Raw genomic sequence first — 23,115 nt, 5'->3', positions numbered from 1 at the left:
TCCTGTATGCTTTGGAAAGAATTAATTTTCCTTTTAATAAAAAAGTTAGTTTAAAAACAAAAAAAAACACTGAACCTTCCATAACTAACAGGAGAAGATATTCTGTTGTAAAGCTTACCATTCATTTGGTGCAATGGGCACGCCAAGTAATATGCCCTGAACTGTTAAAAGGGGTTTCTAGAGCTCAGCTGGAGAACTTGCCTAAGGCAAGATACAGTGCAGATCGTTCATTCCCACAGCATGTGGGCTCTGTATCTCTGTCCCTTTTGAATTTCAGGGCTGTTTTTTGGTATTTTTGTTTGTTTGTTTGTTTGTTTTATTTTCAAGTATATTCTGCTTATATTTTGACTATTGCATTTGCTGCAAGCAATGAATTTTTTTTTTTTTTGTAGTGCTTTTCCTAGATGGGGTTTATTTTTTGGGAAGATGCTGAGCCTCCCTATGTTCCTGTCAGCTGCTGGGTTAAGATGGGATTATGCTGCTGTGAGAAACCAAGCTCTTTTCAGTGGTGCCCAGTGACAGGACAAGGGGAAATGGGCACAAACTGAGGCACAGGAAGTTCCGTCTGAACATGAGGAGGAACTTCTTCCCTCTGAGGGTGACGGAGCACTGGAACAGGCTGCCCAGGGAGGTTGTGGAGTCTCCTTCTCTGGAGATATTCAAGACCCGCCTGGACAAGATCCTGTGCAGCCTACTGTAGGTGACCCTGCTTCGGCAGGGGGGTTGGACTAGATGACCCACAGAGGTCCCTTCCAACCCCTACTATTCTGTGATTCTGTGATTTTCTTCTCTGAGAAGAAAACACGTCAGCAAATCCAGAGGACTTGTAAGCAAATGAGTCCCATGTGAGGACCTTTCTCCCTTTTTTCCAGTGGAGTGATGCAGAAGAGTGGGACTGAATACGCATCTCAGAAATATCTTATGACTGTGGAGAATCAGACTTTTCAGTCTTAGATGCAAAGATGGATCACACTGAACTCTGGAGGACATCCCCAAATCACATACAGCTACAACTTGGCAAGAGTCTTCCTTCACTGGCAGAGAGCAAAGAGCACACATGCTCCATGTTCAGACTTCACAAAGCCAGGATACACTGAGATCCTCACAAAAGTCTCATTTGGCCTACCCTGCCATGATGGACGACTGGAGAAAAGAAATACTGGAGATGATCTAATTTAGAGAATAGTCCTGTAAAACGCATTTTCTCAGGGCAGAGCAAAGTCTTACTTGTCTTGTCCCAAAGTAAACTAACACCACCAAGGACAGTGATAGTAAATTGGGTGAATTGTTACAATTCTCACATTGCTCAGAGCAGAGAATCAGGGCAAAATGCAGAAAATGAATTCACCCTGAAACTCAAAAGTGAGTCTAATGTGTCCCCAGGATTTTCAACAAAAGAATTCCAATTTTTCTGTTTTCAAAAAAGAAGAAATTAACTCTGTAACTGCCTCAAGAAATACAAATTCTACTACAGACTTTTGTTATTAATTGCATAATAAATATTAGTAGTATAACATGCAAATATTTGTTCTTTTATGTACTATACCATGCTAAGAAGAAGAACATAATGCAGACTCTGAATTTTCAGATAAAACTATTGTAAGGAGAGACAAAGCCTTGGGTTTGCTGCGAAGAAGCTGAAGGTAAGGGCATAAAAAGCAGAAAAGAAATCAGAAAGGTATTTTAGATAGTTCTCCGAGAAGATAATTCAAAGAAGGCTAGGGAGCTACATGTTTTTGACATTAATGAAAATTTGCAGCACTGTGAATTAAATGGACAATTAATTTAAATTAATAGATATGGAAATTATTGCCATTTAAGCACCCTTGATAAAAAGTTCTGACGTGCTTTTAAAGTTCGGCTGCTCTTATAAAGGCATAGACTGGGGGAAGAAGGAAAGATAGAGGAAGGCCTATTTGGAGAACCAGAGAGATGCTGTGCAACATGCTACTTAAGCAAAAACTAGCACCATGCAGCTTAGCTCCAGTCTCAACGTAGTCATCACACCATTCCCACCACTAACAAAGGAAGAGACAGAGAGGGCACAATTTACCTGGGTGAAACAAAGATCTCTGAGTTATTTTGGAGTTCCCATAGAAAATTAGTTTCTCATAAATGACTGAATAAATTTAACACAACTGAAACAACCTATGTTCATGTCATTTACATTGTGGGACCTGCATGAACTGGCAATGGTGTTGAATGCAGTCTGAAAACAGAAACCAGATATGACATCTCAACCGTTCCCAATTAAACAAACAAAAAAACAGGCAAGCATCCTGCTCCTGTCTGGTCCATGGGGGAAGGATGATCTCCTTGCCTCTAAGGCACCTTCCTCTCTTGGAGCTGATTAACTTAAGAACTTAAACAGTTATTTGAAGTGTATATAATTTAGGTGCAAATTAGATGCTGAAGTTAGGCAGATGGAATACTATATAGCTAAACTTCACCCGCCCTCCCTCCTTTTTTTCAGCTGGGAGAAAGTGCATGTTATGCATTAAAAAAGAGGTCCTCTGGAATTCTGGTGCCCGTTTAGTTCGAAAAGGTCATAAACATAAAGGTCAAGCTGCAAACTCTGTATTAAACCTTGCCTCTACATAAGCCTTCAGGGCTTTTGTTGACATCGCTGTGAACTGTGCACGGAGGTCCAAAATCAGAAAATACCAGATGGAGCAGAATCAGGTCTAGGTTTCACAGTGGCACAGAAACCACCTCTTGCATCAGCAGTCCCATGCAGCTTTCCATACACAACAGCCAACTTCTATTAATAGCCCTTGTCTTTCACTGCGCTTTTCAGCACATAGAAAAGCTGAAAAGGAAAGTTTCCCCAAAAGGAAAGTTTCATCATATTTTTTTCTACATGATGATATTGAGGAACCAGGAGAAAAAGTGGTTTTGACACTGACTAAAGGCAGCAAAGATAATCTCAATATACAGTGCTCTATCTCTAAACCTCTAGGGGTGGGTTTTGTCTTTGCACCTTGTGTGCAGAGCGTCTGGAACAACAGGGTCTTCTGCATGCCCAGGATTGCTGGATATTCCTATTGCAGAAATGGGTGCTGTTGCTATTGCTGTTATTTATAACAGCAGTAATATTTAATAGCAACATTCATAGGGTAACAGTACTGAACTGGATGGTCAGGGTCAGGGAATTCTCATTAGGTCTAGGGAAGCTCTGTCTCCACGACCCTTTGCAGTGATGCAGCATTGTGAATTAAATGGACAATTAATTTAAATTAATAGATATGGAAATTATTGCCATTTAAGCACCCTTGATAAAAAGTTCTGACGTGCTTTTAAAGTTCGGCAGCAGGACAAGGGAGGTTCTCCTTCCCCTCTACACTGCCCTGGTGAGGCCTCATCTGGAGTACTGTGTCCAGTTCTGGGCTCCCCAGTTCAAGAAGGATGAAGAGCTACTGGAGAGAGTCCAGCGGAGGGCTACAAGGATGGTGAGGGGACTGGAGCATCTCCACTACGAGGAGAGGTTGAGGGAACTGGGCTTGTTCAGCCTGAAAAAGAGAAGGCTGCGAGGGTACCTTATAAATGCCTACAAATATCTGAAGGGTGGGTGTCAGGAGGATGGGGACAAGCTCTTTTCAGTGGTGCCCAGTGACAGGACAAGGGGTAATGGGCACAAACTGAGGCACAGGAAGTTCCGTCTGAACATGAGGAGGAACTTCTTCTCTCTGAGGGTGACGGAGCACTGGAACAGGCTGCCCAGGGAGGTTGTGGAGTCTCCTTCTCTGGAGATATTCAAGACCCGCCTGGACAAGGTCCTGTGCAGCCTGCTGTAGGTGAGCCTGCTTCGGCGGGGGGGTTGGACTAGATGACCCACAGAGGTCCCTTCCAACCCCTACTATTCTGTGATTCTGTGATTCTGTGATCTTGCAGCATCAGGAGCTACAGCCTATAGGGAAACCATTAGAGTTGTTCAAATAGCAAAAATCTTCTAAACCATTTGAACAATTTTAGCCATAAAGGTCATGTTAAATAACAAATTAAAGGCTTAAATTTCATAATTCTCTTCCTATCATCTCTGTTTGGTTGGCAAAAATGAAATATTATGATAAGGTGTTGCTTGATTGCAAGTGACTCTAATAATGTAAAAGAACTCAATGGAAGAGCAGGGGCTTCTCTTGGTGCTTAACACAGGCAGCATTTTAATAAGAGTCTGTGAATTTGCCAAGGAAAGGACCAAAAGGCTGCAAAAGGCAGAGGAGTCCAGCAAAGGTTCAAACAGGAAAAAAAGTGTCAAAAACATCAATAAAGATGGATCTCTCCTGGGAGGAATGTTGGGATCAGTGAGAAAGAGAAAGGGAATGTAAACACTAGCTAATAAATTGCATGTAGCTTACTGAAACAACCAAGGGAATGGGAAGAAAACCATAGGAAACATATGCTGTCCTTCCCCAGGGGCTAGCAGGAACCCTAGAACATGATAATAGCTTTGGGTTTAATTTCAATGTGGTTGGCACATCAGAAACCATGCTACAAATCCGAAGAGGAAATGTTGCTGTTTCTGTCTTTCATTTGCACAAACTGGCAATAAAAGGTGGATGAAAACAACTCCGACAGACCCTGTCTCTTGTGGTCCCTGTCCTTCCTGTTGGCTAAACCCACCCACAAATAGCTACGCTGAAATGAGAGTCAGGCTGAATCCCTGTAAATAAAGACTGCTGATGCAACCTTTCCACTAAGTCTGTGTGGCAAAGGCTTTTTGTTTCTCTAATCTTTCACATAGTATTTGCTTTATAGCCCTTCATTTAAATAACACCACTTTGTGCAGACACATTGTTTTACATCCAAAGATACACCAACATTACGTACAAGTATCTGCAAATATTAAGCAGCACAGTAACTTTGCAGGGTTGTTGTGCTGCTGGGGAAAGTCTCATTTTGGAGATGTTAAATGAGTTACTTTAAATAATAGAACTGATTCAGAAGCAGGAAAGCACTTCTTAGGAACACTGATTCCTGTTTCTCCATTGCAACCAAGTGAGACCCTCTACTCCCCGTCTTTTTGGCAGCTACATCCTTAGTTATATTTCCCTGCGATTTTAATAACATTACTTCTATGGCTTCTCCTCCTTTCGCTAAGGATATTTCTCCCTCCCTATTTTTATAACCAATTTTATGTAAGGCAATTTCGTGGTTGAAATCTCACATCAAAACACATTTCTCTTTTTCAGCTTGCATTCAAGACAAACTTTTGGTGGCTCCATTTGTAACCCATATGTTGATGCATCCCATTCTGTTTCACAGTTAAATGGATGGCACTGGACTGTGAAAAGTTTGAATTAATTATTTCTGATAAACTGTGGAAAATCCGTGAATAAAATGATAATAACTGGACACAAATATGGTAAAAGCTGTCATAGAAAGAAACGCAGCACATCCATGTGTTGCATCGCATCCTGTCACAGGCACTTATGAAAGATGTAATATAAATTGTCTCAAAGAACTTGCAAAAATAAAAGTCAGCCTGGATAGTTGTATTTTAGCAAATGTGTTTGCACTAAGGGTACCTTCTGTTGAACAGTTCTGCCCACAAGCTGTCTGTAGAATATAGAACATCTCTCGAGCATGCTTGCCACCTTGAAGCAGGGCAGTCGGAAGCAGAAAAAAAAGAACAGAATGCAGAAAAAAAGGTGAAGAAAGAGAGAAATGAGGGACAGCAAGTCTAAGTACCATAAATACATTTAGAAATGAGATTAGCAAAGTATGACAATAGAATTTAAATGACAGACAACATTAAGATTGCAGTAAATAACATAGTATGAAAAAAAACAATTCAGCCATACAGCGCTTTTTTGTCAGCTTAGCTAAGGAGTCATAACAAAAGCAGGAATAATATTATTATTATTGTTATTATTATCGCTATAGTAAAATAGCATTTTCATTTCAGCATTACGAAAGTGGGTTTAATTTGGGGGGGAACAGTTCATGGTTAGTTTTCTTGCTCTCATAACCACACATCCATAACGCTTTGCTCCTGACGCGTTGTCCTCACAACCCCGGCTCCTGACTTACCAACAATGTCAAACCAGAGAGGAATGTTGGCTGGCTGCACAGAGACCACCCCAACGATTTCTGTCACTTTATCGCTCTCCATGACGGTGAAGTTGTAAAAGGGTTCATCAAAAGTCAGGGGCACGGGCGAGGGCGCAGGCTTTTTTATCCACTCAATATGGAGGCGTGCAGTCGCAGATTTTTGGGGCCGGCCATTGTCCACTGCTTTTATCTGGCAGGTACAAGGAACACAGGACTCAGACTGAGCATCCCAGCTTGGCAGTTCAGACCTAATTCTATCACAGGGTGATGACAGCTTGGAAAGTGGCCTTTGTAATCCTCTATATAAAATCCCACAAAAAAAAGAGGGAGATAAGCACTTCTTTATCGATTCTCATTTTTTTCCATTACACTTTGACTTTTTACTGAAAAGACTGATTTAAAACTAAAAAGTTCTGTTTTAGAAATGCTGATGCGAGGCCTCCTGGGGATGCAATTCAAGCACTCCCCACAGAGATCCTCCTCTCCAGAACCACCCTCCCTCTTTGAACTTATCTTCTACCTGTTCCATCATGCAGCAAAGCGGGGAGCTTTACAGTGACCCTGCGAGATGTCGCATACTTGCCACACACGCTCACCCAGACCATGTTTCATTGCTTTTAAATGGCATCGGTAACGCAGGTAAGACTGGTATTCCTTATATTGCCTTCTTCAGGATTTTTAATTGAGTTTAGTAAGTTTCAGATGATTTCTCTCATCCTCTGAAACAAATGCCATTTAAAATTTTGCCATATTTATTTTCCTTGCTTTCTCGTCTCTGTTGTGTTCGTTAAGAGTTGCCCAGGTTGGTGGTAATTCTGTTTATTATGATGTCCTCTAGAGGGATGGACAGACTTGCTATTTGCCTGGCGTGCTTTATGGTTTTAGCACAGCAAAGACCAGATGAGCAGGAACAAACATTGGGCTTAAGAAAAGGGAGAATGTGGGTTACAAAACGGGTGCTTTGGCGAATAACATCAATGTAAATAAAAAGTTTTTTCTTTCAAAGCTAAAGAAAATATTTCTGGCTATAAAGGTCCACCGGTGTAAAGATGGTGTTACTATGTCTGTTAAAAATCGGAATTTTTTTCCTGAAATACCACACCCTATTTCTTTCTCTGGAAATGTGTTAAGTGGGTTTGGTGCTAACACTCACCACCCTGCTCCGTTTCAGGCAGGCAGGCCCCTAGTGCCAAGAGGCTGGGGCTGCAATGAGCTGTTTCAAGGTAGGAAACCTTCAGCTGTTGCATTATAACAGGGGCCAGATCCCAGACGTGACTTCCAGTTCTGCACAGGGAAAGGCACTCACTCACCCAAACGGTGCAGTACTCTCATGACCAGGGATTTCTCAGTATTTTGATATTTATTCATTTTCCTGTCATTGTCTCCACCCCTATGAAGGTATCCCAACAGAGACCCATTAGTGTAAGTGACATTGCTTCCTTTACTATGGGCCAGACGCTTTTCTATCATCTACTACATTTTTGGTCAACTCCTTAACTACAACTTGTTGGCTTATTGCTGTAGATGAGGAGTGCACATTCAAGCCTTATACTGCTTCATATCAACACCACCATCTCATAGTCTTTTCTTCTTTGACCTTGTCTATATGGTTTGAGTTCTGGCAGAGGCATTTTGACTAAGATTTCTTTTAACTGAAATTGCTGCCATACTTATACTCTTTAATGTAGTGAGAAGGGTACTACAACATAGGGTACACAGTACTCCTCCTCCCTGAAGGCACCAAATTTGGCCAGTGTAATGACCTTTCCATGAGGGCAAGCAGTTGTGTCCACACAAAAGGTGAATAACCATTTGCAGCTGTATCTGCTCTGTTCGATGCGATACGACTTTGTGAGCATACAAGCCCTTGGTCTTTATTTCTGTGTGTTTAAAGGAACAACTTACACCAACAGCTTGCAAGTTGACTGAACAGTCAAAGAATAGTTCAGTATGTGCAACAGCATTAACGCTTGCTCAGACTCCATTTTTCAGTGGTGATGAACATGAGAATACTAGATTTCTCAATACATTCAGATTTTACATATAGGTCACGTGTTAAACACAGGCACACATCACTTTACATAGAAGCGCCTGTTTTTTTAAAAAAAGTCAGTCAAATCATGGGTTTGTAAGTCGATGGAAGAGCACTTACTGTTAAGATGTCATAACTCCCCGCCGTGAACTGCTTTCTGGAAGAAACCATCCCTGTTTTGGGATCAATAAAAAATTTCCCATCATCATTTCCATCCACAATGCTATACGAGATTTCTGCATTAGGGCCTTCATCTTTGTCAAAAGCAAAAGCTCTGTAGATCGGCTCCCCTCTTTTCTTGCGGTCCCTCTCTGGCAGCTTGATCTGGTAGACCTTCTCCGGAAACTGAGGTTTGTTATCATTCTCATCCAGAACCTGGACTACCACCCAGACAGAGGACTGCTTGGGAGATGTGCCCCCATCTGAGACCGTTACCTGAAAAACAACAGCAGCAGAGGCATTATTCTGAATAGGTAAAGTGGAGCTTCCTATACTGGCATAGTAAATCAGAATCACCCCTCCCTCCCCAAACTCAACCTGCAGTTTACAAAGTCTTCTGTACAAGATATGCTCATGAAGAACATGCTCATTTTGAACATGTTCAGTGACTAACTCAAATATACCCGCAATAGCAAATACAGGAATCAGCACGATTTTTTTCTTTCGAGGTGAACCTGGAACAGGGAACCTGCAGACAAGGAACCTATTTCTCAAAGCATAAAATCGTTTTATCTCAAATTCTGCAAGTTTATCTCAGAATAAAGAACTGGAATTAACCCATTAAGCAGAATTCCTGCTTTTTTGCAAACACATTTTAAAGTTTCTTCAGTCACATAATGAATTTGAAAAATGCATTTCTTCTTAAATCCTAAAATAATCTGTGTCACTTTTTTTCCATTAATTATTTAGAATTTCTTAAACAACAAAAGGATTTCTGTCAGTTCTTTTCATTCAATACCTGAGATGTGACAGCTCATTAATTCCAAAACTACTTTGTATGATTATAAGGGGTAGAGAGAGAGGCAGGTAGCAAAAAATTTCTGCTGCATTTTGCAGAGTGCACTGTGCTGCCAGAAACACATAAGAAATAAAATCTTTGAGACAAAAGTTCATTAGTAATTTAGCTGCAACTTAATCAGAATTTCTCTTAATTTTCAGTCTGGAACACTGTGAAAACAAAATGATCCAAGATCAACAAGCACTCAAGAGATTTAATAATATACCTTTAAAATGCGATCAGTATGTTTCAAACTTCTCCCTCAATACTTCAATTGCATTTTTGAAAGAGGAAGAAATAAAGCAGAAAGTTATTTCTGTTTGCATGAAGGAAGTTCAAATTTCACTTTCAGCTACATATGCTAACATGCCAGTTCCCACAGGGGCAATTTCTGATGATAGTGAGCCAAGATATTGCAGACCCTTTCCTGCTCGTACTGATCACTGCACATCGATCGCTTTCCTGGTTAACGCCTCAATACTTTCTTTTTCCTTAAAAGTTTCTGTGTCCCCTTACAAACCATACAGTCCTGATGTCCAATACTTAGGCAAAGCAAAATTTTCTGCAAATAATGTCCCTTGCCACTGTCCCCTCCTTGTAACAAGAAATCTAAACTTAGGGTAACCCCACGTTAGTACTGAGATCAGCAGAAAACTCACAGCATTTTCTAGGAGCAAGGTAAAAGACCTTTCCCATTTCCTGTATTTAACTATACTTTTAGAAACTGATGCAGTGGAAGGGAGCAGACTGACAGCCTTAAGGACTGAAACCGCTTATTTACAGACAAATAAATGGCATGGCAATACATAGTGGTAATGTAAAATCCCCCCTCAGTCGGTCCATAACTCATTTGGAGAGTAGAGCCTATCCTCCCAACGACACGTATCAGTCTCAGACCTCTCTTCCCTACCACTGTCACCAGGGTTGGCTGTTAGCACTTGTTGGGATCACCACTTCGTGATGGGGATGGCTGTCTGCGGAGAGCCGGATGGGGACCATCCCATCCCACAAGGCCACCACCGTGCCATCTGTCTGTCACTGGCAAGGGGCAGCTCATTACCAGTGTACTCAGCCACCAGTTCCCACTTGCTACACTTCCCAAAATAGCATTTATAACACTGAACGGCTGCACACATGGCTGCAAATCTGCCTTTCCACCCAGTGAGAGTGACACTCCTGGGGACCGCAGCCTCTCCACTCCACCGCGCCAGGACAACTTCAGAGCTCGTGCAGCAAACAGTAAGCCAATTCTGCCAATTCTCCTTACAGACTTTCAGCAATAAGTAACTTTTGTCCCACTTAGAGGTTGATCCCCTCTATTTCTGTTCTGCTCCAGTATAACTGGCCAAGCTCTCAGCAAGAGCACAGGTTAACAAAGAACAATCTTTTTCAGGATTTCTGCTGACTCCACGGGTAAAATAATCAATGATGTCAGGCAGTACAGGCTGCAGTGCACAGAAACAGAGACACACTTATTTAAATCCTGTTCAAAAATACCAACAAAATGCTTTTTTAGGGGTTAATGTTCTTAATGCATAGAAAATACTAGCAAGAGTCAGGAAACTCTTGTTTTCTGAACAGAACATGACCTACCCTTAAAAAAATAAAGACATTTCCCTCAAGCTTTTAGCAGTGATCTAAAAAAAGAAAGTAGGGGTGAAAGTTTACAAATACAAATAATAATAAAATCTCTGAAAAAAGAAGACATTTCCTACGAGCTTCTAGCCATGATCAACAAAGAAAGGCGGCGGGGGTGTTGGGGGAAAAAGTTTATGAACAAAAATAATCATAAAATCTCTCAAAACCACAGTGGTATAAACAGTCAAGTGACTATGACGAAAAACCTTCTTAAGTCAAGAGACTGCTCAAAAATTGAAGCCATCCTCCTGTTTTACCAGCATAGTGTCACAGTTTGTTAGGTTACTGCTGAAATCCGGACTCACGTGGTGCTGTGGCAGGAAATACATGCATGCACTTGTTTGTTTTTGGAAGCCCAAACTTGTGGCAAATCCACTCGACAACAGAAAAGCTGCACTGAAAATATTTGCTGACAGCTAATTGAAAATAGTAATGGCTGTAACACAAAATGTCAGCTAAGTAACAGAAATTAACACAGAAGGCCTGAAGTTAGTCAATTCTATCCTGTCTAAAACTTTACGACCCTGGAGAGGAAAATGTTATGCACCCACTAAGCCTTTTTCTCCGGGTGACACTCAAAACTTTTCAAAATGACAGGCTTCAGCTCCACTCGAAAAGCTCTGAGTGCCAGACATGGGAGTTGAAGTGTGAGTTAAAGCTCTCTCTTTGCAGGAATGCAAATTAATTAATTGAGCCGCCCTCCACCAGGAATGTGATTATTTCCATAACTGTAAATCTGCGCCGCCCCGACCCCTCTTTTCTGCTCCATCAGCCTGACCCCAGTCTGGGCTTTTCAGGTTCCAGCTACAAACAGGGTAAAGGAGCTGCAGAAATTTCCTCCACCCCTACAAAAACACCCCGTAACAACACATTAAAACAAAATAACAAATTGCTGCCAGTTCATAATTGTTCCCAGACAAAAATGAGGAAGACCGGAGAGGTCGTTCAGCACACTGCTCTGCAAATACCATTTCCATCAGGACACCATATCAGAGCAGCACTTAGGGGCCCCTCTAACAAAACCAATTTTTTCAAACATTACCACAGTTCTCAGCAAAATCCTTAAACGGTTGGAAATCACAGTGAAAAGTAACCAGGGAGGGGAAGGAGGCCGGGATGTTTGTAGGACAAAGACACCAAAGCTAATTCACAGCTGGTATCTCTGGAAATGTGAAAGGCAGACGTGCAAGGCACAGGAGAGCTTGCCAGTAGAGAAGCTGAAATTCAGGGCCAGTGAGGTTTTTCTATTTAGAAATCTGCAAATGGCATGGTAGGGGAAAAAAAACCACAGAGAAGAAAGGGGATACAGAGGAATGACAGACTATGTACTTGTAAAGATGTGTCATCAGAAACCGAACAAGAGGTGAATCTCACAGTAATCAAGATGGGGAAATGGTGATGACCAGAATGAAAGATTTCCCAGAGGAGATGAGGAATGGCTGCTTGGTCAGCATGTACTTTCCTAAATGTTGAACACCTTCTCCAGTCTATGTGCCAAGTCTGGCATCCTGACACCATGGATGCAGGCATGCTGCTTCTTGCCCAGGCGCAACCTGAGGTGGGCCTGTCAGCTCCTCTCTCCCATCCTCCTGGTGAGATATTGCTGCTAATGCCGTGTCCACACAGCCTAAATAGAAGACACGAACTCCCAGAGCTGGGATACGGCCACAAAAGCAGCTGAGTTCTGACTCTCTGACCAACCATACAAATGGTTGGTCCATTCACCAAGGGTGGGATGTCTTAAAAGGAAAGTGATGACATATTTAATGGAGTCTGATGGAATTACATAGCGAGAATAACATGAACTTCACATACCACTTTCATGGTGAAATCCTAAGCACCACTGCTGTTTTTCCACAACCTACAGACAGTTCCACTACAGTGTTCTTCATAAAATGAGCCCTTTCTGTCAGGAATCTGCCTTTACCCATTGGCTTTAATGTTTGTGACTTTACTGAACCATGTCAGCCAATACACATATAGGTATTGGTTCCCCGGAAATTTCTTTGCTAAAGTAACAACATTCACACATCCCTTACAATGCTTCCTTCAGCAGGATGGACCAGGACGATACCTTCTGAAAATCCCTCTACTTATATCAGACATGTATTTTTGGAGAAAAACACACAAATATATCTCCTTTTGAAGAGTATGACAAATTTGGTATAATAACATAACTTTCAAAAGCCAAGAAAGGCAATTTCCATTCCTTCTGCAAGATCTAATTCAGCAGGTTTGGTCTACCAGACACTAACACTACCTTTCCTAGAGGACTGAGAGATACTCTCTCATATTCAGGTTTATGTTCAAGTCCACAGACCAACTACAAAGAGATTTTCATAGCAATGGACCTTCTCAGTGAAAACCAAGGTCAACACGAACTGTTAACACACAACATCTCGAATGTTAGATATGAAAGTTTCCTCTTTTTATGACCATGGAGAAGTCATGGAGCAGACATGTACTTTGAAAGTAGAGCAGACCTCAACGCTGGTGACAAAAATGATTTTGCCTAGAGACAGTCACTACCTCCTATGAATTGGACTGTGAGACTTCACTGAAGAAGAAATAGCTCTTGAATTTTTTCAGAATACAAATGTAACTGTGAGGACCACCCTCCTGAACTAAAAGCACAATATTGAGTCTCATTAACAAAAGCTCACGACTTCCAAGACAATTATTAACTCAGCTGGAGAGAGTAGCTAGCAGGGATCTTACTTCAACAACTATAACAAGACAATCAGCAGGTGTTTAATGTGAATTATCAAGTCTTGAGAAGAATGAGAATCTTCTTCCAGATCGTTCCTTGGCAGGAGGAAGTACTCAGCCTACCCAGTTTGTAAGTTAAGAGGAACTGCCACATTACCATCATTAGCATTGCAGAATGCTGAAGATGTCATATTCGCTTGTTTATTTTCGGTCGTGTGATACTGCTGAATGCAGAAAGAGTGAGCTGAGATGCCTGGGTCTCATCTGAGGAACATGCGTAATGAGGGTTTCAGGTAAAAGCCTCTCCCTTCCCCCAACCAGAAATGCCAATTCTGCTTCAGAAAACTTCAGAAAAGAGAATCTGGTTGAGTTACTGGCGACAGAAAAATGATCAAAGGGAGCCTGAGAGCTGAGGCATACCCCTGCTGTTAGTGACTAATGGGTTTGTTTCTTCTGCCAGTGTGCAAACGAGCTGCAGCACCTATTGTAAGAGTCTCTGGAATACAGCCCAAGTGAGAGAAGTAAAAGATTATAAAGGAGAGCTCATTGAGGGATGAATGGAACTTTAAAGTCAAATACACTGAATTACTATCTCTCCCTACTTCAGAGAGAGACTAAATTTGCGGCTAAATTCTTACAAGGAAATATTTTTCTGAAACGCATTGTATTACTGAACTACATGTCAGATTATTGCTACAAAGCGGAGGCAGCGTAGCTCAAAGATAGACAGCAGAGGGAAAAAAAGGTCCTTTTTTTCTTCAGTTCATCACAAATACCGAGTTAGCTGTAGTAAATTAGATGCCTTCTCATTCTAATCCTTTATTTGGCAACTGTGGAAAAGCAGTGGACAGCTGCTTATTTCACTCACCCTAACAGAATGTAGTGCCGTCCCAAAAGACAAATACTTAAACACTTCTTGTAGGAGAGTGCCAATCACATCAATATGATCCATCTTGCCTTATCTCCTTTACAATGTGCTAATCTGGCAAACTCTTCAATCATAAAAAAAATAATACATTCACTCTGGCCAGCTATGAGAAAGAAATGAGTACATTTTAAATACAGATTATTACTGACACAAACACTCTAGGTGGTTGATTAGGAAAGTCAATGGCTTCCAGCCACATTCAAGCTAGAAAACGCTGCATAACGGTCTGTTATACCATTTGAGAATTAACGATGACATCAGGTAATTTCAACGCTGTATTGCCAAAAGACAGGAAGGAAGGAAGGAATGGTTTTTCATTTGGAGTTAAATGCTCCCTGCAGTATCTGCAAACCTAACTGTTAGAAAAGTGTACTGAAGAAAGTCCTAGAGGCTTCAAATTGTGGTTTTTGTCACACTCACAATACTGAGACCAGTAGATGGTAAGCAAATGACCTGGCAGAATGAAATATTAGAACGGATGACTTAAAGGTGCAAAAATACTACTACAACAACATTTATTCTGTGTCATACTTTATTCCTTTTTGAAAGTTGAAACAGTCAACAAAAGGCATAAACTCTGAAAAGAGACTTAGGACTTGCATTTTAGCTTTAGTAGCAATACAGGGAAGGGTCTGCATAGCTCTTGACAGTGAGTCTCTAAAAGAAAAATAGTAATTTTGCATGGGCGCTGCTTTTAAAGTTCATTATAGTTTGGAGATCCTGGCAACCTTTGTGCATCAGGCTGTATTTATAATGTTCTTGAATCAACACACGCTGGGAGAAGTGCAGCACCAGCCATTACTCCATTAAATTCCCAGGACAACAGAGCAGCCTGTCCTATCTTGGAACAAACTCCTTTAGGCAATCTCAGAACAGTATCTCCCTCTTCTTTTCACTAAGTAAAAAGAAAACTATAGTCCTCAGGAATGTCAAGCTCATACAGTTTTGCCTTTGACACACTGTAGACAAAACTTTGCCCAGAAGTGACTCTAAGCCGATCACTTTCCAGAAGTCCAAATGTGCCTCCTGTTTCCATTGGTGGACTTAAAACAAACTTCCTTTCTTTGTTCATGAGGCTACAAGAACGAATCTCGCTACCCCAGCATATACCAAAGAAAAATCTGGCAAGCAGAAGAATACACTCCAAGTAGTCTTCTGATAATACCTGGACCGATGGACTTTCAACCACCTTCAGACTGACATCTTACAAACAAGACAAAGACAGATATGTCATTGCTTAAAAATAATTTTTATAGGCATATGGAACCTCTTTAGGAACAACTGATTCCTAAACAGAAGTATAACTACCCTCATAGCTTCTAAATGAGAAGAAGATAAAAGTTGTGTACTGATCTTCACAGTAAACTTTGAAGGTGTTTAGCTCCTACTGATAGTGAAGATTACAATCAAAGAGTTTTGTGAACAGAAAATGAGTAGTCGAATCTGAGAATATTTCACTTCAAGCAGCTTTAAATAACATAAAACTTGCAAATTAAGACATTTGGGTAGTTTAATGTTAGCAGCAATCTCTATGTCAGTTGTAATTCCACTCATGTCTGAATATCTACTCCAGCCATTTATGCATTTTTCTTTTCTCATCACAAGAAACACCTGTGATCAAATATTGATAAATTCAGCTCTATCAGATCTACCTCTGCAGATACTGCCCTTCTCCAGAAATCTTATCTCAGCACTCAGGAAACACGGCAGCTCTCAGCTTTTGTGCTTCAGAAGAGGCATGTGTCAGCTTCTAGGCTCATGGAACTGCCCTTTTCTCAGATATTCAGTTACCCTTCCTTTTCCACCCACAAAAGTCACTCGATTCTCATCTTCACTATAAGCAAGAATCAAATACCTTCTTCAAACTTTCCTCAAAATTATGAAGATCATTACACATCCTCAGTCTTCCCTTTTTCGTACCAGACCAATCAATATGTGTAATCTCGTACCAGCCAGAAAACCATTCTGGCTACTAATAAAATCTTAAGATTTTATACATGCTGCCAAGATTTTTTCCCTAATTTATTGATTTATTTTATGTTTTAACTTTCAGCAGAAAGGCTATGCTCAAAAATAGATGCTGATATATTGCCAAAATTTAATCAAGCTATAGTACTAGTCACTGTGGAGTTAGTTAATCAAGCAGCAAAACGATACACACTTTACATCCATGCTCGGCTGTGCAGCTGTATCAGTTTGTAGAATAGGTCCCCAGATATTCAACGTGATGGGGAATTAAGGAAGAGCAACTCTTTCAGCAGAAACTCTCAGATTCGGTGCAGGTGTTTTCCTGTGTGTGGCAACAGCCCTCCACCTGCCTTGCAGTAAGTCAGCAGCACTGCCTCGTGCCAGCATGGTACGTGCTGTTGAACTTACTCTAAGAAAAAAAGAGATAATTCGAAGGAGCTTGCTCTGCATGCCCTTAGATTGTGGCATGCAGTTTCTGTTACAACAGAGTAATAACTTCAACTAAAATGTTCAGTATTCAAAGGAAATTTTGTCTTCTCTCCTAAACTATAACATTAAAACTTACTTATAAACTATTTTTGTCACGCCAATGGACTGTGCCTTCCAGTGTTGGATGAAACGCCCTGAGGTGAGGCTCTGTGATGGTCAGTCTTCAGTGTTCTTATTACTTAGGAGGTAATACATTTATTTGGCCTCCAATATAATGAAAGGTACACACTGTAATTCTTCCTTAAAGTTATTCACTTTATAGGCATACTGCATCCAAATTCTACACTGTTGTGTGAAGCAGAACCAAGTATTTTCAAGAGAAGGCTAACACTTTTTATTTTCAGTTGCTCTTAGAAGCAGCGCTTGGTTGCGCTGTGGAGGGTGACACCACCTTGTCTCTGGCAGAGAGGCAGATTGAGATGCACCCAGCCCCATCCCCAGCCCCTCCTCCAGCCATTTGTTTTTCCCCTGTTGTCGGTTTGCAGTCTCCTTCACTCATCAATAAACCGTTTCTGCATCTGTGGTACTAACAGGGCTACCGAAATAATCAGGGTTTCAAACCAAAATCCCCCCAAAGGCAGACAGTTAATAAGTGACAGCAGTGAGAGAGCAAAACCAGGAGAGGCATGCCAGGTCCCCAGGTCAGGGTAGGAGAAATAGCTTAAGACGTTTTGGTTGCTGAAGGAAAATGTATTGTGTAACTTCAATTTTGGTGACGAATTCTGCAATTCCACTACAGATAGTAACTCACTCTCCGCACCCCACCTAAAAAAAATCTCTACTGCAAAAATCATCCCTCACCAACAAGCCTTTGATCAATACCAAAGTAGGCAAAGCCAAGAATCAGCAATTTCAAGACAAAAGACTTTGGGTCCCACCAGTAACTGCTGAAAATATCCAGTTTCAATCTTACACTATTTTTCCACAATATGCAAGAAGTAATGAATGTTCTCCATCCACGCATACAGGTAAAGTGTTTCAAAGATGGTTTTATAGCTGATAGCCTGACGAGTAGCCTCTGACATTTAAATGCAATTTAGTTTTTTCAGGGTAAAAAATGAAGCTTCTGCAGTTTTATGTTCAAAATAAAGCTTCTCAGTTAAAAACTTGATTAATAAAAACACGGATTTCTTAGCCAGGTAGAAAGTATATAAAATCAGACCTTTAAGGAGTACAGTCTGTTCCCTGTTTTTGATCCTGCAGAGATATTCTAAATTTGCAAAAGGCAAAAATGGACATTTTAGGCCTCAGAAATTTATCTGGCCTTAGCGAACAGTCACTCAGGAAGATTGCTGTGACCGCTTTTATTAATCTAATAGGAAAAAAATGAAGACGTGCTTCTTTTGGTGATATTCAAGTTATTTGATAGAGGTTTCTTTGGTTGGCAACCAGGTGCAAAGCAAAATTTTAATCAACTTAGAGAACAATATGATAGTAATTACTCATGCATGTTTGAAGAAATTAATTTTTGTAGTCAGATGCGGACTACATCCTAAAATGTCACACAAAGTAGCATAAAAATGCTCAGAAAATCAGTTTGAAAAATAAGTAAAATAAGGTAAAGGAGATAAGCATGCATAAGGAGGTTGGTTGTTGGGGCTCTTCCCAAGGCAGGTTTTTTTTAATGACAGTGTCATCGTGTTTTTGTCAGACCAGGTTAAAGTAAATCACATCAATAATTGCTTTGAGTTCAGCAATAAAAAATTCTACTTGACTTCTTGATGCCTACTTCACAACTTTCTGTGACAAATTAATTTCAGACAGATAATAAGCATTAATTGGGTTGTATTTAATCACAGTTTCATCTAACAGGCAACACAGACAAGCCTTATTATCTCAATCTCCACTTGTTTTCGATTCTAAGTGTCCTATAAATATCTATTATCCAGTTTACATTGACATGGGGTCAATTTCACAAGCTGGTCGAGAATCAGCATGGGACTATACACAGGGAAAAAAACACAGATTCTGATTATGAAGCAAAACTCATATTCTTGGGACTACCTTTTTTACTTCTTCCAAATTCAGTTTCCAGCTTTGAAAACTCAGCGTGAAAAATGGGCTTGGGTATTGCAGTACAAAAGATGTGAAACTGAAATTCAGATAACTGTTCTGGTGATAAAGGATGAGAGCCACTGCCCCCTTCCCTGATGGCTGCATTAAGACTCTCTGTTTCATTTGACATGTGAAAAACCCTGCTTTTTTTCACCAGACAAGAACTGACACAGCTAAGCATACATTTAGGGACCAGTTCAGTGTAATGCTGTTCTTCATGTAGTCGGTTTAATTGTCTGTTCAGCTTTCTTTCTGTTGAACCTCTGCAAACCTCCACAAACACCTGACCAGATGCATCAGCATCCCCAACCACACCACGGAAGGTGGGGTATGCATATACCGCATGGCTAGAAGCACACAGTGAAAATATAAAGACGAGTGTTTCCCTGCTGAACCGAGCTCACGTTGTCTGAGCAGCCAAAGAATTACAGGTATCTTCTTGGTGGAGAAGGATCTGGCCAGCTGTGAAATCCTCTGACTTGGAAATCAAAGGAAATTTTCCCATTGACTTTGGCGAGAACAAGGTTGTGCCTAGAGCTCAACAACCTCATTTCAGCTTGTTTTTATTGCTCGTTCAGCTTTTGCCCAGCCCTGGGCTCCAGCTTCATAACAAGCACCTGAAAGCTGTAAGCCTTCGACTAAAGGGTAGAGATGATGCGTACCTCCAAAGCACCACCACCACCACTGTATGCTTTACCAGGAAGAATCTTACTTTAACACCCAGGCAAATATGGGTTCTTTAGTTTACTTTAAAGAAACAGCAATTTCATACACAATTCTTTTCTTTAACTTCATTTTTTTTTCCTGTTGGTTCAATCTGTAACACATATAGCCAGTGATCCTGCGAACAGCAATATATAGGAATAATTTTCAGAATGTGTCAAGACCATGCTGCCGACTTAAAGAAGCAGGTGTACATACAGGAGCAAGGTAATTTGAGGGTAACAGGAAACACTGTCCCAAAGTTTTAACATCCCAAATGTGCTGAAAAAAAAATTCTGGCCAAAAAGTTAATTTCCCTGAGTAACACTTAGAACGCATTAAAAATGTTCAGGTTACTAATATTAATCAATTGATACTATTATAATTAATTAATTACACAGTGCCTTGAGTCCTGGAAAGGGATCTCTATGTGTCTTAATAAGAAGAAGATGACATTCTACTTATGCAGTGCAGGAGGAATTTTAGAAGACTGAAACTTTTAAAATAGTCTTGGCACACTGACTCTTCTGCAGAACTAGTCTCTAACATGCATTTGGTTTCTGCAGCCACAGGATGGCATTCACTGCTGTGCAGAGGGTGACTGCAATGTAAGTAGAGCCTAGGAAGCGTACTTTCCATCTGGGGAAAGGAAATATTTAATCAAAAATGATTAATATAAATTTACTGCTTTCTACTGATGACAACCATTTATTCAAGAATGTGATATCAAAATTTTACCATGCACAGCCCTTAAGGTTCATGTTGTTACTGTACAGACACCAAGGCTCTCAATAGATACTTGTCTTGCCTGTCTTCAGTAAGCTGGGACCTTATAAAAATACAGAGCAGCAATTCCAACTTGGGATACCAGCAACTGCACAAAGCGTTTCAGTTTCATTTCCACAGTTTATGGAGTCACAGTAACTCTTTAATGGATTTATATAGGCTCCTAATTTACTGTTTATTTTCCCATTAGGGCAGTATATGGAGTAGGTGTTTACACATGGCATACCAAGGGAAGGACAATTGGACTGAACAAATGGCTAAGGTGACCGATAATTGGATTGCAAATGTCAAAGAGTGTGGTTTAAAAGCCAGGTACATCACCCACACATACTTTTCCCGGTTGTGAAATGAAAGTTAAGAACGGGGACAATCAGCTACAAGTAGTTACGATTTATAGAGCTGGGTTTGAAGTCAGCGGCAAGCAGCATCCAATTAACTTCCGCAGAGCTGTCTTACGCCACCGGTAAAATGACTGGATTTAGAGTGATGATGAGCAAGAATGTCAGACCGAGAGACAACCTAGTAATGCTGTTAACCTCTGTGAGATTGCCCCACCAATAATGTGATGTGGGGGACAATAAAACACCATGTGAGACAACATGCCCAGTTTGGTAGTGCAGGACTGATATATGAGAGAAGAAGGAGAATTTTCCTCGATTCATTTTATGGGCCTCCAATTAGCCCTCACTAGGTGAAGGGAGAGAAAGGGGGGAAGCAGAAGGAGTCCCTCTAATGAGTTGCTTTGTTGGTCTGTAGCAGAAGAGATTGAAAAAGGAAAGTTTTAGGAGCTGCTCTGCTTTTGAGACTGTCTCAGGAGGTGTTAAAGGGGCTGGGTACTTTGTTGGAAACCACCGTGAGAAAGCTCCTGATTTATGGGAGCTCTTGAGCAGCACAAGTGCATCCTGTCAGGATCGGTACAGGAGGCGTGATCCCTTGGCACAGGGAGATTGGATATGTCAGCCCCAGGCGTTAATCCCCATGGTTAGATGGTGGGGTCAGGACTGCAGATGCTCACTCATGATGTGGTGCCCGGGCTGACACTGTCTATAGATGCTGCCGCTGCTTTCTTTGAGAAATCATATACAAAATAGAAAGACGCTTGTTCTCCAAAAGTGCATCCAGTTTTAGAAATGGGGGTATTAAGAGTGGGTTTAATCCATGTATTACTGATCTGATAAAATATCTAAATCTTATTTACAGGCTTGGTAAGGCAAAGGCAGTTTGTCAATCAAGTGAAGTTTAAGATGCAATTCCTGTTTTGCTACATAAGTCTGGTGAATGTGTGCTCAATAACCTTTAGAAAATAGAGCATGAACGTGTAATTTATTTAGCTACTACTGTTTAGGCGTCCAAGGACTATTGGAGCATGTTGCACTCACAGAGAAACCAAGGGGGGTTCTCAAGTTAGGAAGTCCTGAGGTAGCTCTCAGTCCACGCAACAGCACGGAGGAGAGGGAAGGGACACCAAATTAGCCCTGCAAGAACTATACGAGGTATCGAGAACATAGCCTACAGCTCCGAGTAGGGTAATTTGCTCTGTCACGAAGCAGGATAAATGACTGCCTCATGCTGAGCACCGTGCTGCAGCAGCAAGGATTTCTTTTGGGAGCTGAGCAGCTCGCTGGAAGTTGGGCATCTCATCACCGGTGCGATCCATCACCAGGCACCCTCCCAGTGCTGCAGAAAGACAAAACCTTCTGTATGCTTCAGACTTGTTTTTATTACAAAAGCCACAGCTTTCAATTGATACTTTCACACTGAGAGTTGGATATTATGAGGATTAAATGCCTGAAGAGAAGACATTTAAAGCAAATATTATTTTACTTTTTAAAATGCTGTCCCCTGGCTGAGATGCTACAGTTAAGACTGCACTCAGGCAGTATGTAGTGGTTTGCAACAAAAATAGTGAAAGATCCTTAACTGCAGATCTACTCGGTAAATGCCAATGTAAATAAGACAAAAAAATGGGCTTTAGTATTCAATTTAATCCCACAAACATATGGCCAAAACTACACAGAGAAAGTTTGTGCAGGTCCATTTGAACAACAAGGTTTTGGTGAGGAGGATAAGGATGATACACAAGTGAACCTCATATGTCAGTTAATTTTACTCCTTCCACTATACATTGTGGTCTTTTGAGACCAAGCTAATGCACTTGTCTCACTGCCTTCTGCATCTCTGTCAGTCAACAGAGGCTATGCCATTTTGGCATACTTCGATGTATCACATGATAATGCATCGTCTCCGCTTAGCTAAAATATGTAGTCTAAAACTTATGACTTTCTAGAAATTTTTTGAGTGTTATTTAAACTGGTTTTTTTTCTTTAAAAAAAAGTGTGGCAATATAAAAACCACTTGTTTAAGTCCTCCAGGTTTTACTTCACTTGTGTCTTGAAAATAGCTGTTTGGCCTTGAAGGTTAAGAACACATTTTCATTTATACAATACTTTAAAAGTTATCTGTAAGGATGGCGGAACGAAACTAGATCCACAGGGAAAAACAAATATATTTGAGGCTATGACAGAAGTATTAAGCTATTTGTCGGTATCTTCATTAAAGATACCATGCTGGTCCTCAGAAAAGTTGAAGCTATAAACTGACAGGCTGCTATCAGTAATACTTTTATTTTTTACTTTCCAAGGGAATGTGAGAAAAAATAATTCATTATTTTGTTTCTGACATTTTTGCTCTCAGTTACTCATGTTAATCCTTGCTTTTGAATATTTAGAATACTCCTTGCCAAAGAAAGTATTATTTTTT

The 23,115-nt window shown here is 40.7% G+C and overlaps 1 protein-coding gene and 1 long non-coding RNA gene across 12 annotated transcripts in view; one reads left to right on the top strand and one right to left on the bottom strand.

Annotated features, from left to right (window-relative positions):
* LOC142361004 (uncharacterized) overlaps window positions 1-1,522 on the top strand; it is a 28,178-nt gene extending 26,656 nt beyond the window's left edge. For all 4 annotated transcript variants that reach the window (XR_012763553.1, XR_012763556.1, XR_012763557.1 and 1 more), the window contains one exon: window positions 393-1,522. This is a non-coding gene — a long non-coding RNA (uncharacterized LOC142361004). The remainder of the gene's footprint in view (window positions 1-392) is intronic.
* The window catches only part of FAT3 (FAT atypical cadherin 3), a 439,942-nt gene that overhangs the window by 104,025 nt on the left and 312,802 nt on the right, over window positions 1-23,115 (bottom strand). For 6 of the 8 annotated variants that reach the window (XM_075417267.1, XM_075417266.1, XM_075417271.1 and 3 more), the window contains exons 5-7: window positions 8,204-8,518; window positions 6,031-6,241; window positions 5,526-5,594 (exon numbers count right to left, since the gene is read on the bottom strand). In XM_075417267.1, the coding sequence (XP_075273382.1) occupies window positions 5,526-5,594; window positions 6,031-6,241; window positions 8,204-8,518 (595 nt within the window). The remainder of the gene's footprint in view (window positions 1-5,525; window positions 5,595-6,030; window positions 6,242-8,203; window positions 8,519-23,115) is intronic. The other 2 variants (XM_075417270.1, XM_009932567.2) reach the window with 1 other exon arrangement.

Source organism: Opisthocomus hoazin, chromosome 1, assembly GCF_030867145.1.
Source record: "Opisthocomus hoazin isolate bOpiHoa1 chromosome 1, bOpiHoa1.hap1, whole genome shotgun sequence".
NCBI lineage: Eukaryota > Metazoa > Chordata > Aves > Opisthocomiformes > Opisthocomidae > Opisthocomus > Opisthocomus hoazin.
The sequence above is the reverse complement of the archived record's forward strand: the minus strand, read 5'-3'. Positions and strand labels throughout refer to the sequence as shown.